Source organism: Coregonus clupeaformis, unplaced genomic scaffold (assembly GCF_020615455.1).
Source record: "Coregonus clupeaformis isolate EN_2021a unplaced genomic scaffold, ASM2061545v1 scaf0015, whole genome shotgun sequence".
NCBI lineage: Eukaryota > Metazoa > Chordata > Actinopteri > Salmoniformes > Salmonidae > Coregonus > Coregonus clupeaformis.
In genome coordinates, this window is record NW_025533470.1 from 1,044,620 (window position 1) to 1,060,000 (window position 15,381).

Genomic DNA, 15,381 nt, shown 5'->3' on the forward strand with positions numbered 1-15,381 from the left:
TATACATTTTGTTGTATGAGATAATAGCAGTCAGTAACATGACCTTTATGAATTATTAAGCCCTGACAAGATACATGTCTCTCCGCCCTAACAATGGGAGTCGTTGTCCACAAAGCAGCACCGCGGACTGTCCAGCCACCGCCTATCCTTTCTTTGGATTGGTGGATACATCTCATTATTGTAATGCCTTTTGAATATTTGATGAGGGTTGTTGACATCAACCGCCTGTATTCAATGGAGAGAGATGCTATGCTACTATGCTATGCTACTATGCTATGCTACTATGCTATGCTACCTCCATGAATATGCATTGCCATCTCGAGACAACTCGGATATAAAGTGTTTTTTTCTTCTTCTCAAAGTTGCCGGGATATCACGTCCTACTTATATTAGTACACTCATAAAAACTTAAGCATTACAAAACTTATATTCGATCAAACAAACCTCACGTAGCAAATAAGCCATTAATTTTTTCGATGACCAAATTCGACAGTCTTATTGACCTCCAAACAAAAACTCCTCGCTTGGTGGCGAAACCACAAAGGGAGGAACTTACACAGACAGGAACATTGACAATTATTTTCAATGGTAAACGGCCTGAGTAAACTATCTTATTTATCCACCATCTTTGATAAGGAGTCTGTATTGCAATATACTGAACAAGACTGGTTACTCGCATCAATGCCTCTGCCTCGTTATTTAACATTCAAACATGGTGTCAGAGTCGGATAACTAACCATACTTTCCGCAAATTAGAGTCACCTGTTCTGGTTTTTAAAAGCTTAGTTGAGTAAAACTTCTCCGGAATTGTCCTTAGCTAGATTGAGTTTGCTAGTTAGCTTCAGTGTTGTTAGCACCGTTTAGACATGGCAGCGAACATTTCCCCTCCCGCCGTTATGAAGCTCAGCGGAGATTGGAGCACAAACTGGGATACGTTTAGAGGTGAATGGGAGGACTATGCACTAGCAACGGGACTTCGGGAAAAGGACGATGAGGTAGTGGCTGCCACTTTGAGGACTATAATGGGAGCAGAATGCCGACACGTATACAAACACAACCTGAACCTAACAGCAGCTCAGCAAGGTAACGCTACAGCTATTCTTGATGCTCTCGAACTTTACTTTAAGCCAGCAAAGAACGTTATCTACGAGCGTTATGTTTTCGGTTGTTGCAAACAGGAGGACGGGGAGTCCATTGACAGCTTTGTCACTAAGCTAAGGGAAAAGGCAGCTACATGTGACTATGGTGCTTTAAGAGATGAACTGATCAGAGACAAGATAGTGCTTGGCATAACTGATGAGGGCACCCGCAGACGTTTGCTGAGAGAACGTGACCTGACACTAGTCTTGGCAGTGGAGACATGCCGTGCAGCAGAGCTTACTGATATACAGATAAGGTCCATGGAGCTAGAAAGGCAACATATGGACAATGTCAATGGTACATTCAGGCAGCCAGTAAAGAAATTCCCTTTTGCCACAGCTAATGCTAATACTACAGCCAACTCTGCAGTAGACAACCCCAATGCATGCCGATATTGTGGCATTTCTCATGGACGAGGAAAAGAACACTGCCCAGCCTATGGAAAAATATGCAAATCCTGTGGTACAGCTAATCACTTCGCAAGGGCATGAAAAGCAAGAGAAAGGAGGGTAAAGTGCACTCCATTGAAATTAACACAGATGAAGGGAACAACAGCACAGAGGATGTATATGCTAGCGAGTGCATAGGGGCAGTAAGGGCAAAAGGAAAAAAATGGTTTGTCACTCTGCTACTTAATAATAAACCACAGCAATGCCAGCTAGATTCAGGGGCCACATGTAACGTTATGAGCCTTAAAGATAAAAGGAGGCTCGCGCCCAGAGACAAACTCACACAGAGTAGCACCAAGCTGAAACTGTATTCAGGCCAGTTCATGACCTCTTTAGGCCTGTTTGTGACAGAGTGTGTTTTACGTGGCCAGAAACACACTCTTGAGTTTGAAATAGTTGAGGCTAGTCAACAGCCATTACTGTCAGGTTCTACATGCGAGCGCCTTGGGCTTATTAACTTCACCATCCCAGCTGATCTTAACATTATAGACAAAGTCCAGGCTGGGCCCCTGAGCAAGGAGACTCTCCTAAGCAAGTACCATGATGTCTTCAACGCACCAGTCGAGTCAGTTCCCGGCGAAGTCCACTTTGAGTTGGATGCCGCAATCCAGCCTGTCCAGTGTGCACCTCGCAATGTACCAGTGGCCATGAAAGCAGCTACAAAGGCTCAGCTTGACAAATACGAAGCAGATGGCCACATCATATCCGTCACCGAGCCTACAGACTGGATAAGTAATATGGTTATCGTCAAGAAACCAGACAAGCTACGGATATGCATTGATCCTAAACACCTCAACCGGGCTCTGAGACGTTCACATTACATTATGCCCACGTTGGAGGATGTTCTTTACAAGCTCCCAAAGGCCAGAGTCTTCACGCTCGTGGACGCCAGAGATGCCTTCCTGCAGTGCAAGCTTGACGAGCCCAGCAGCTACATGACCACCTTTTGGACACCCTGGGGCAGGAAGAGGTGGTTGAAGCTCCCGTTTGGTGTCTCCGTGGCTCCAGAGGTGTATCAGCGGAAACAGCACGAGCTGTTGATGGGACTCAGCGGCGTGGAACCCATAGCAGATGACATCCTCGTAGTGGGCTGTGGGGACAGTGATGAGGAGGCAGAATGTGACCATAACGCCAAGCTGCTGGCCCTGATGGTCAGATGCAGACAGGTCAAGCTAAGGCTAAGCATAAAAAAGCTTCAGTTTAAAGTGCCAGAGGTTCGCTTTCATGGGCACATCTTGTCCTCCACCGGATTGAAGGCGGATCCAGAAAAAGTGAAGGCTGTCTTGGATATGCCCCACCCATCTGACGTGAAGGCAGTGCAGCGCTTCGTCGGATTCGTCACCTACCTGGCCAAGTTCCTACCGTGGCTCTCTGAAGTGTGTGAACCACTAAGGAGGCTCACGGACAAGGACACCATCTGGCATTGGCTCCCAAAACATGACACAGCGGTGAGGGAAATAAAACAACTGGTCACCCAGACACCTGTACTGCGATACTACGATGTGTCAAAACCTGTCACGATTCAGAGTGACTCAAGCCAGTATGGACTGGGCTGTTGCCTCATGCAAGAGGGCCAGCCTGTGGCATTCGCCTCTAGGGCACTCACTCCAACAGAGCAGAACTATGCCCAGATAGAGAAGGAGTGCCTCAGCATTGTATTTGCATGCCAACGCTTCCACCACTACCTGTACGGGCGTGACAATATTACCGCAGAGACAGATCACAAGCCCCTTATTGCTATATTCAGCAAGCCTCTCCTGAATGCCCCGAAACGACTGCAGAGCTACTGGCCCTACAAAACTACAACCTCAAGGTGGTGTATAAGCCAGGGCCAGAGATGTATGTGAGTGACACGCTCAGCAGGGCTACTGCATCAGGCACTCACACACGCTCCATGCATGAACAACACGCAGTGTGCAGCTTACAAACAGAGCAAGTGGATGTTGAACACATCAACCAGGCTGACTACCTCAATGTTACGGACCAGCGCCTTATACAAATCAGACAGCACACAGACAGGGACGAGCAACTCCAGGCATTGAGGTCTGTGATTCTGATGGGCTGGCCCGACTGCAAGGAAGAAACTGCTTTAGCCACCAGAGAATATTGGCCAGTCAAAGAAGAGCTCAGTGTTCAAAATGGAGTAATATTCAAGGGTCAGAGAGTCGTTATTCCCCGGTCTCTGCGCCCTGAGATGTTGGCACGCGTGCACTCAAGTCACATAGGAGGTGAGGCCTGTTACAGACAAGCACGTGACACACTGTATTGGCCAGGAATGCAGAGTGAAATCAAAGACTATGTCAGTAAATGCACAATCTGCAATGAATATGCCATTGAGCAACAGAGAGACGATGATGTCCCACGAGCTACCAATGCGCCCCTGGCAGATAGTAAGTCTAGATCTCTTCCAGCACAGTGGCAAAGGCTTTCTGCTGGTAGTTGATCATTACTCAGACTTCTGGGAGATTGACCTCCTCCCCGACCTCTCAGCAGAGACAACGATCAAACGCTGCAAGGCTCAGTTTGCCCGCTATGGCCAGCCAGATAGGGTAATTTCAGATAATGGACCCCAATTCTCCGGATGTGAGTTCCGAAGATTTGCTGCAGAATGGGAATTCGAGCACGTCACTTCATCACCACGACACCCAAAAGCTAATGGGAAGGCTGAGTCGGCAGTCAAAATTGCAAAGAACCTCTGCAAAAAAGCTCTGCGAGAGGGCAAAGATGCCTGGAAAGCAATCCTGCAATGGCGCAATACCCCGACAGAAGGCATGGATAGCAGCCCGGCCCAGCGCCTCATGGCACAGCGTTTAAAAGCAGCTCTGCCAGTAGCAAGCACTCTCCTGGAGCCATGTGTGGTGACAGACGTGCTGGTGAAGCTACGTCACAGAAGACAGGTCTCCAAGTTCATCTACGACAAATCAGCAAAAGACTTACCTGAGCTCAGGGTGGGTGAAACGGTGCGAATGAAGCCACTACCAGGGGACCGGACGGGCCTCTGGAGACTCGGATCCTGTGTACAGAAAGTGGCACCACGCTCCTATTTGGTCGAAGTGAATGGATCACTGTACCGTCGTAACAGGGTTGACCTTCGGATTGCTGAGCCAGCATCTACTCAGAACTCGGATGGTCATAGGGGTCGCATGACAAAAGACGGAACCCCAGCAAGTCACATGGGGCCTGAGGCACTGGGCGAAGAGCCAGGGGATCACAGGTCGGCCACTCCCTCGCCCATCAATACTCCCCTTAGACAGTCAGGTGACACGCCTGTGCGGGAGCCCACAGTCCACGCAGACAAGCCCCCTGTCTTTTCACGCTGCGGGCGTCTGTCCCAGCCACCAAAAAGACTTAATCTGTAGGTTTCCCATTAGGGATTGTTGACAGACAGAGATAAAAGTGAAGAGAGTATCAAAATGTGTTAAGTGGTTAATAAAAATAAAAAATAAAAATAAAATACTTAACTGTTCATGTTGGAAATTACTACTAGGTTTGTTTTGTTAGTGAATTGACAGCTCCTGTCCTATTTTATAAAAGGGAAGATGTTATGGGTGGGAGATGGCACATTGATGCCATCTGTTGGTAAATGTTCATTACTGCAACTCCAGTTTTTTACCGGTGTACTTGAGATACCCGGATGTATTGCAATATACTGAACAAGACTGGTTACTCGCATCAATGCCTCTGCCTCGTTATTTAACATTCAAACAGAGTCTTGGATGTATGAAGTAAGATTTGGGGTGTATTCAATACGAGTAATGTTTTTAAACGTTTCAAATAGTTCACTCTGAACCGTTTAAAACAAAGGGTTGAGACAAGTTAACTGAAGAGCAAACCAAAGAGGGTTTAAGGACAAGACACAGGTCATCACGTTTTTTTTTTATAACATCACATTTCCAGTTCTTCTGGATCCATGTCACTTTGAAAGTATCAATTAATTAACATCAGAACGTGGTATTGGCATTGGTCTGTCATTGTGTTATAAATTGATCCATATTTTTCATATAGAGGACAATCTAGATGAGTTATAGCCGTTGCGGTAATGACGCAGAATACAAATTCTTTCCTATTTTTCACAGACTTTTCTTGAAGGTGGAGATATAATATCAAACCCTCTTTTATGTCATATCTTGTTTTACTGTCACTTCCTGTTCTACACCACGTGTCAAACTCATAACACGGAGGTCCGAGTGTCTGCGGGTTTTCACCCTAACCCTTGTACTTGATTGATGAAATAAGGTCCCTAATTGGTAAGAAGTTTGGAACCACCAACACTCTTCCTAGAGCTGGCCACCCGGCCAAACTGAGCAATTGGGGGAGAATGGCCTTGGTCAGGAAGGTGACCAAGAACCCGATGGTCACTCTGACAGAGCTCCAGAGTTCCTCTGTGGAGATGGGTGAACCTTCCAGAAGGAAAACCATCTCTGCAGCCCTCCACCAATCAGGCCTTTATGGTAGAGTGGCCTGACGGAAGCCACTCCTCAGTAAAAGGCACATGACAGCCTACTTGGAGTTTGCCTAAATGCCCCTTTAGGACTCTCAGACCATGAGAAACAAGATTCTCTGGTCTGATGAAACCAAGATTGAACTCTTTGGCCTGATTGCCAAGCGTCACATCTGGAGGAAACCTGGCACCATCCCTACTGTGAAGCACGGGGGTGGCAGCATCATGCTGTGGGGATGTTTTTCAGCAGCAGGGACTGGGAGACTAGTCAGGATCGAGGGAAAGATGAACGGAGCAAAGTAGAGAGAGATCCTTGATGAAAACCTGCTCCAGAGCACTCAGGTCCTCAGACTGGGGCGAAGGTTCACCTTCCATCAGGACAACGACCCTAAGCACACAGCCAAGACAACTCAGGAGTGGCTTCAGGACAAGTCTCTGTATGTCCTTGAGTGGCCCAGCCAGAGCCCGGACTTGAACGTGATCGAACATCTCTGGAGAGACCTGAAAATAGCTGTGCAGCGACGCTCCCCATCCAACCTGACAGAGCTTGAGAGGATCTGCAGAGAAGAATGGGAGAAACTCCCCAAATACAGGTGTGCCAAGCTTGTAGCGTCATACCCAAGAAGACTCGAGGCTGTAATCGCTGCCAAAGGTGCTTCAACAAAGTACTGAGTAAAGGGCCTGAATACTTATGTAAATGTGATATTTCAGTTTTTCATTTTTAATAAATTTGCTAAGATTTCTAAAAACCTGTTTTTGCTTTGTCGTTATGGGGTATTGTGTGTAGATTGATGAGGGAAAAAACGATTTAATCCCTTTTAGAATAAGGCTGTAACATAACAAAATGTGGAAAAAGTCAAGGGGTCTGAATACTTTCCGAATGCACTATAGCATTATTTATCTGACTTGCTATGTACATAACGTCTAACCAGGTGCATTAAATATTTTCAGAATTTTGTAAAACGTAACAGAATATCAAAAGAGTGTGAGACAAGGCAAAAACAGATGTTTAAAAAATATACAACAATAATTTGAAAACTGAAAACAAAGTTTACATAATTTTAGTGTCTACTTAATATGTAAAAGATAAACAAATAATCATAAAAATCTACCCGAGACACAAAAACGCCTGTAGTTACAAAATCACTCATATGGTTACCTTACCACCTGGCCATCACACCACTCATATGGTTACCTTACCACCTGGCCATCACACCATTCATATGGTTACCTTACCACCTGGCCATCACACCATTCATATGGTTACCTTACCACCTGGCCATCACACCATTCATATGGTTACCTTACCACCTAGCCATCACACCATTCATATGGTTACCTTACCACCTAGCCATCACACCATTCATATGGTTACCTTACCACCTAGCCATCACACCATTCATTTGGTTACCTTACCACCTGGCCATCACACCATTCATATGGTTACCTTACCACCTGGCCATCACACCATTCATATGGTTACCTTACCACCTGGCCATCACACCATTCATATGGTTACCTTACCACCTGGCCATCACACCATTCATATGGTTACCTTACCACCTAGCCATCACACCATTCATATGGTTACCTTACCACCTGGCCATCACACCATTCATATGGTTACCTTACCACCTGGCCATCACACCATTCATTTGGTTACCTTACCACCTAGCCATCACCCCATTCATATGGTTACCTTACCACCTGGCCATCACACCATTCATATGGTTACCTTACCACCTAGCCATCACACCATTCATATGGTTACCTTACCACCATATGGTTATAGGCGGCAGGTAGCTTAGTGGTTAAGAGCGTAGTGCCAGTAACCGAAAGGTCGCTGGTTCTAATCCCCGAGCCGACTATGTGAAAAAGCTGTTGATGTGCCCTTGAGCAAGGCACTTAACCCTAATTGCTCCTGTAAGTCGCTCTGGATAAGAGCGTCTGCTAAATGACTAAAATGTAAAATGTTACCTTACCACCTAGCCATCACACCATTCATATGGTTACCTTACCACCTAGCCATCACACCATTCAAATGGTTACCTAGCCATCACACCATTCATTTGGTTACCTTACCACCTAGCCACCACACCATTCATATGGTTACCTTACCACCTAGCCATCACACCATTCAAATGGTTACCTTACCACCTGGCCATCACACCATTCATATGGTTACCTTACCACCTAGCCATCACACCATTCAAATGGTTACCTTACCACCTGGCCATCACAACATTCATATGGTTACCTTACCACCTGGCCATCACACCATTCAAATGGTTACCTTACCACCTGGCCATCACACCATTCATTTGGTTACCTTACCACCTGGCCATCACACCATTCATATGGTTACCTTACCACCTGGCCATCACACCATTCATATGGTTACCTTACCACCTAGCCATCACACCATTCATATGGTTACCTTACCACCTGGCCATCACACCATTCATATGGTTACCTTACCACCTGGCCATCACACCATTCATATGGTTACCTTACCACCTAGCCATCACACCATTCATTTGGTTACCTTACCACCTGGCCATCACACCATTCATATGGTTACCTTACCACCTGGCCATCACACCATTCAAATGGTTACCTTACCACCTGGCCATCACACCATTCAGATGGTTACCTTACCACCTGGCCAGTGTGCAAAGCTGTCATCAAGGCAAAGGGTGGCTATTTGAAGAATCTCAAATGTAAAATATATTTTGATTTGTTTAACAGTTTTTTAGTTACTACATGATTCCATATGTTTTATTTCATAGTTTTGATGTCTTCGCTATTATTCTACGACGTAGAAAATAGTGAAAATAAAGAAAAACCCTTGAATGAGTAGGTGTGTCCAAACTTTTGACTGCTACTGTATATCATAAGGCCTTTCTTTGATGGCCTGGTTTTACCATAACACAGCGGTGTTAGGAAACTCCTGGTTTACAGGCCTCATCAGGCCTGCAAGTCACATTATGCTGGCTTGCAAAGTGATGTGTAATTCTTATTGGAATCCAGCCAGAGTTAGGATATCCAACATGCATTCAGATGACTATCAGAGTTAGGAAACTTCATAAAAAAAGACTACCTAAGCCATTTAATCTGGGACAACCATTTCAGTAATGGGTGCAATAAATCTAACTAACTGATTGGATTAGTTTATATATATTTTTTTATATTTGTGTAGCATAACATTTATCAATCAATCATTGCATGTAAAAACACAGATATTAAAAACAATCCTAAAAAAAATCAACCTGCAGTAGAGCATGCTGGGAAATATGCTAATGTTGGCATGGTTTTGATGGAACCGTTTTACTTTCCACAGTGTAAACAATAACTCTGGTTAATAACACCAACACTGGGGGTTATTTCACAGAGTGAATGTAATTCCTGAATCAACACTATAAATGTTACACTGAAAAATCAACACTGGCCAATTTGCATAAAAGAACTGAACTCTGAACTTTGAAGCATTTATTTGGGCTGCAATTTCTGAGGCAGATAACTCTAATGAACTTATCCTCTACAGCAGAGGTAACTCTGGGTCTTCCATTCCTGTGCCGGTCCTCATGAGAGCCAGTTTCATCATAGCGCTGGATGGTTTTTGCAACTGCAAAATGTTACACTGAAAAATCAACACTGGCCAATTTGCTGTGTAGAGAGAAAAGTGTATTAAAGGGAATTCCTGCTATGTGCCTACAGTATTCTGTGAAGATCTAACCTGTATGCTAAATGCATGGAGAAAGAGCTGTTCATATCTCCAAATGACCATAATATACCACAACAAAACACAGTGGTCAGCTGAAAAAACGAATCAAATGAAAAGTCATTCATTCCATGGTTTGGTTGGACTTTTATTACAATTTTGATAATGGCAAAAGTCATCCCACAGTCAGAGAGATCGATGATACAACAGAAACACAATCTGTGTCCAGTACATTCAGATCAGGACGGTCTCCAGGTAAACAAACAACAACAAACACAAACAACAACAAACATGATTGTAAGGGTGATTCCCAAATGGTTCCCTGTGCCCTACTTTGCACAAAGGCTCATTAGCACTATCAAGGGAATAGGGTTCCTTTTGGGAAGCACAGTTCATCAGTATTCTGAATCCCAGACGTCTCCTAGGCCAGTTTGAGCAGCTCTGTAACCATGACGCCCACCCCATCAAACACCTCATGTATGGGAGCGTTACACATGAAGGCGGAGGAGGTGACCAGCTTGTTCTTCACATCGATGTGGACCTCCCCCACTTTCTTATTCACATGTTTACAGCCCATCTCCGTCATGGCAGTTGCTGTCTGGGCATTGGGCCATCTAGTGGCAGGAGAGAGAAGAGCAGCAGGTTAAAAACAAACAGAGACATATCAGCACACTCTCTCTCTCTCTCTCTCTCTCTCTCTATCTCTCTGTCTCTCTCTCTCTCTCTCTCTCTCTCTCTCTCTCTCTCTCTCTCTCTCTGTCTCTCTATCTCTCTCATACACACACACTCTCTCTCTCTCTCTCTCTCTACACACACACACACACACACACACACACACACACACACACACACACACACACACACACACACACACACACACACACACACACACACACAGACACACAGACACACACACACACACACAGACACACAGACACACACACACACACACACACACAGACACACAGACACACACACAGACACACCCTCTCTCTCACAAACACACACTTTGCCCTGTTCACCCACACCTGTGACACTGTAACCCACCTCTTACACTCCTTGTCCTGTCCCACGGTGATCTCACACCCCGGCAGGACCTTAGCAGCCAGGACAGGGGAGATGCAGCACATAGCCAGGGGCTTCCCTGCAGCATGGAACCCCTTAATCAGCTTCTCTACCTGGGGTTGAACCGTGTACTCCTTCCCCTTCACCGCCCAGTCAGACAGGTTTTTAGCCACGCCAAAACCACCTGCAAGACACAACACCGTTCAGTTGAGAGGAGCACTGTGGAGACCTGCTTCAGGGGGGAGGAAGTAGTGGTTGTGTGATGTTTAGGGTGTGATAGAAATGAAGTCATAGTGAAAGAGTGATGATAGTAACAGAGATATAGCATAAAGGAGTGAAGATATAGTAACAGAGATATATAATAAAGTATCATATTAATGAAAGATAAAGACAAGGAGAGTGTTAGCTATGTACAAGGTCAGTACCAGTTTCATATTATCAATGTGCTGGTGCGAGATGAAGGAATTATGCTCACCTGGGATAACGAGGGCGTCAAAGGCGGTGACCTCTAGCTTGTCGAGGTCAGACACATCGCCGCGGGCGATACGAGCACTCTCCTCCAGGACGTTGCGTTTCTCCGCCGTGGGTTTCCCCACACAGTGGTTCACCACATGCATTTGGTCCATGTTGGGGGCAAACATCTGGACCTGGGGTAGGGAAGGGGAGGAGAGGAGAGGAGGAGAGGAGGAGGGGGGAGGAGGGAGGAGTGGAGGAGGGGAGAGGAGAAGAGTAGGGGAGGAGGGGAGAGGAGGAGGGAGAGGTAGGAGGGGAGGAGGGGAGAGGAGAAGAGTAGGGGAGGAGGGAGAGGAGGAGAGGGAGGGGGAGGGAGGAGGGGAGAGGGGGGAGAGGGGAGGAGGGGGGAGGGGGAGGAGGGAGAAGAGGAGAGGAGGGGAGAGGGAGAAGAGTAGGGGAGGAGGGAGAGGAGGAGAGGAGGGGAGGAGGGGAGGAGGGAGAGGAGGGAGAGGGGAGGAGGGGGGAGGAGGGGAGGAGGGGAGAAGAGGAGAGGAGGGGAGGTGGGGAGAGAAGGGGAGGAGGGGGGAGAGAGAGGAGGGAAAGGAGGGGGGAGGAGGGGAGTAAGGGAGGAGGGGAGGGGAGAGGAGGTGGGAGGAGAGGAGAGGCGAGGAGAGGAGAGGAGGACGGTCAGACATTCTTTACAGTGTAAAGAGTCATTATCTTAATGTAGACTAATCCTACCTTAGCTCCAGTCCTTACTCTAATGTAGACTAACCCTACCTTAGCTCCAACCCTAACCCTAATGTAGACTAACCCTACCTTAGCTCCAGTCCTAACCCTAATGTAGTCTAACCCTACCTTAGCTCCAGTCCTAACCCTAATGTAGACTAACCCTACCTTAGCTCCAGTCCTAACCCTAATGTAGACTAACCCTACCTTAGCTCCAGCCCTAACCCTAATGTAGACTAACCCTACCTTAGCTCCAGTCCTAACCCTAACCCTAATGTAGACTAACCCTACCTTAACTCCAGTCCTAACCCTAACCCTAATGTAGACTAACCCTACCGTAGCTCCAGTCCTAACCCTAACCCTAATGTAGACTAACCCTACCTTAGCTCCAGTCCTAACCTAACCCTAATGTAGACTAACCCTACCTTAACTCCAGTCCTAACCTAACCCTAATGTAGACTAACCCTACCTTAGGTCCAGTCCTAACACTAATGTAGACTAACCATACCTTAGCTCCAGCCCTTACCCTAACCCTAATGTAGACTAACCCTACCTTAGCTCCAGTCCTAACCCTAATATAGACTAACCCTACCTTAGCTCCAGTCCTAACCCTAATGTAGACTAACCCTACCTTAGCTCCAGTCCTAACCTAACCCTAATGTAGACTAACCCTACCTTAGCTCCAGTCCTAACCCTAATGTAGACTAACCCTACCTTAGCTCCAGTCCTAACCCTAATGTAAACTAACCCTACCTTAGCTCCAGTCCTAACCCTAATGTAGACTAACCCTACCTTAGCTCCAGTCCTACCTCTAATGTAGACTAACCCTACCTTAGCTCCAGTCCTAACCCTAACCCTAATGTAGACTAACCCTACCTTAGCTCCAGTCCTAACCCTAATGTAGACAAACCCTACCTTAGCTCCAGTCTTAACCCTAATGTAGACTAACCCTACCTTAGCTCCAGTCCTAACCCTAATGTAGACTAACCCTACCTTAGCTCCAGTCCTAACCCTAACCCTAATGTAGACTAACCCTACCTTAGCTCCAGCCCTAACCCTAATGTAGACTAACCCTACCTTAGCTCCAGTCCTAACCCTAACCCTAATGTAGACTAACCCTACCTTAACTCCAGTCCTAACCTAACCCTAATGTAGACTAACCCTACCTTAGCTCCAGTCCTAACCTAACCCTAATGTAGACTAACCCTACCTTAACTCCAGTCCTAACCTAACCCTAATGTAGACTAACCCTACCTTAGCTCCAGTCCTAACCCTAATGTAGACTAACCCAACCATAGCTCCAGTCCTAACCCTAACCCTAATGTAGACTAACCCTACCTTAGCTCCAGTCCTAACCCTAACCCTAATGTAGACTAACCCTACCTTAGCTCCAGCCCTAACCCTAATGTAGACTAACCCTACCTTAGCTCCAGTCCTAACCCTAACCCTAATGTAGACTAACCCTACCTTAGCTCCAGTCCTAACCCTAATGTAGACTAACCCTACCTTAGCTCCAGTCCTAACCCTAATGTAGACTAACCCTACCTTAGCTCCAGTCCTAACCGTAATGTAGACTAACCCTACCGTAGCTCCAGTCCTAACCCTAATGTAGACTAACCCTACCTTAGCTCCAGTCCTAACCCTAATGTAGACTAACCCTACCTTAGCTCCAGTCCTAACCCTAACCCTAATGTAGACTAACCCTACCTTAGCTCCAGCCCTAACCCTAATGTAGACTAACCCTACCTTAGCTCCAGTCCTAACCCTAACCCTAATGTAGACTAATCCTACCTTAGCTCCAGTCCTAACCCTAACCCTAATGTAGACTAACCCTACCTTAGCTCCAGTCCTAACCATAATGTAGACTAACCCTACCTTAACTCCAGTCCTAACCCTAATGTAGACTAACCCTACCTTAGCTTCAGTCCTAACCCTAATGTAGACTAACCCTACCTTAGCTCCAGTCCTAACCCTAATGTAGACTAACCATACCTTAGCTCCAGCCCTAACCCTAATGTAGACTAACCCTACCTTAGCTCCAGTCCTAACCCTAACCCTAATGTAGACTAACCCTACCTTAGCTCCAGCCCTAACACTAATGTAGACTAACCCTACCTTAGCTCCAGTCCTAACCGTAATGTAGACTAACCCTACCGTAGCTCCAGTCCAAACCCTAACCCTAATGTAGACTAACCCTACCTTAGCTAAATCCTAACCCTAATGTAGAATAACCCTACCTTAGCTCCAGTCCTAACCCTAATGTAGACTAACCCTACCTTAGCTCCAGTCCTAACCCTAATGTAGACTAACCCTACCTTAGCTCCAGTCCTAACCCTAATGTAGACTAACCCTACCTTAGCTCCAGCCCTAACCCTAATGTAGACTAACCCTACCTTAGCTCCAGTCCTAACCCTAATGTAGACTAACCCTACCTTAGCTCCAGTCCTAATCCTAATGTAGACTAACCCTACCTTAGCTCCAGCCCTAACCCTAATGTAGACTAACCCTACCTTAGCTCCTAACCCTAATGTAGACTAACCCCACCTTAGCTCCAGTCCTAACCCTAATGTAGACTAACCCTACCTTAGCTCCAGCCCTAACCCTAATGTAGACTAACCCTACCTTAGGTCCAGTCCTAACCCTAACCCTAATGTAGACTAACCCTACCTTAACTCCAGTCCTAACCTAAACCCAATGTAGACTAACCCTGCCTTAATTCCAGTCCTAACCTAACCCTAATGTAGACTAACCCTACCTTAGCTCCAGTCCTAACCCTAATGTAGACTAACCCTACCTTAGCTCCAATCCTAACCCTAATGTAGACTAACCCTACCTTAGCTCCAGTCCTAACCCTAATGTAGACTAATCCTACCTTAGCTCCAGTCCTAACCCTAACCCTAATGTAGACTAACCCTACCTTAGCTCCAGTCCTAACCCTAATGTAGACTAACCCTACCTTAGCTCCAGTCCTAACCCTAACCCTAATGTAGACTAACCCTACCTTAGCTCCAGTCCTAACCCTAATGTAGACTAACCCTACCTTAGCTCCAGTCCTAACCCTAATGTAGACTAACCCCTACCTTAGCTCCAGTCCTAACCCCAATGGTAGACTAACCCTACCTTAGCTCCAGTCCTAACCCTAATGTAGACTAAACCTACCTTAGCTCCAGCCCTAACCCTAATGTAGACTAACCCTACCTTAGCTCCAGTCCTAACCCTAACCCTAATGTAGACTAACCCTACCTTAGCTCCAGTCCTAACCCTAATGTAGACTAACCCTACCTTAGCTCCAGTCCTAACCCTAATGTAGACTAACCCTACCTTAGCTCCAGTCCTAACCCTAACCCTAATGTAGACTAACCCTACCTTAGCTCCAGTCCTAA

The 15,381-nt window shown here is 46.3% G+C and overlaps 1 protein-coding gene across 1 annotated transcript in view; it reads right to left on the minus strand.

The window, feature by feature from the left end:
* Positions 1–9,886: 9,886 nt before the first annotated feature.
* LOC121556114 (glutamine amidotransferase-like class 1 domain-containing protein 3A, mitochondrial) overlaps positions 9,887–15,381 on the minus strand; it is a 9,264-nt gene continuing 3,769 nt past the window's right edge. The window contains exons 3-5 of the mRNA XM_045212464.1: positions 11,292–11,463; positions 10,799–11,000; positions 9,887–10,365 (exon numbers count right to left, since the gene is read on the minus strand). Coding sequence (XP_045068399.1) covers positions 10,173–10,365; positions 10,799–11,000; positions 11,292–11,463 — 567 coding nt within the window. The 3' untranslated portion in view covers positions 9,887–10,172. The remainder of the gene's footprint in view (positions 10,366–10,798; positions 11,001–11,291; positions 11,464–15,381) is intronic.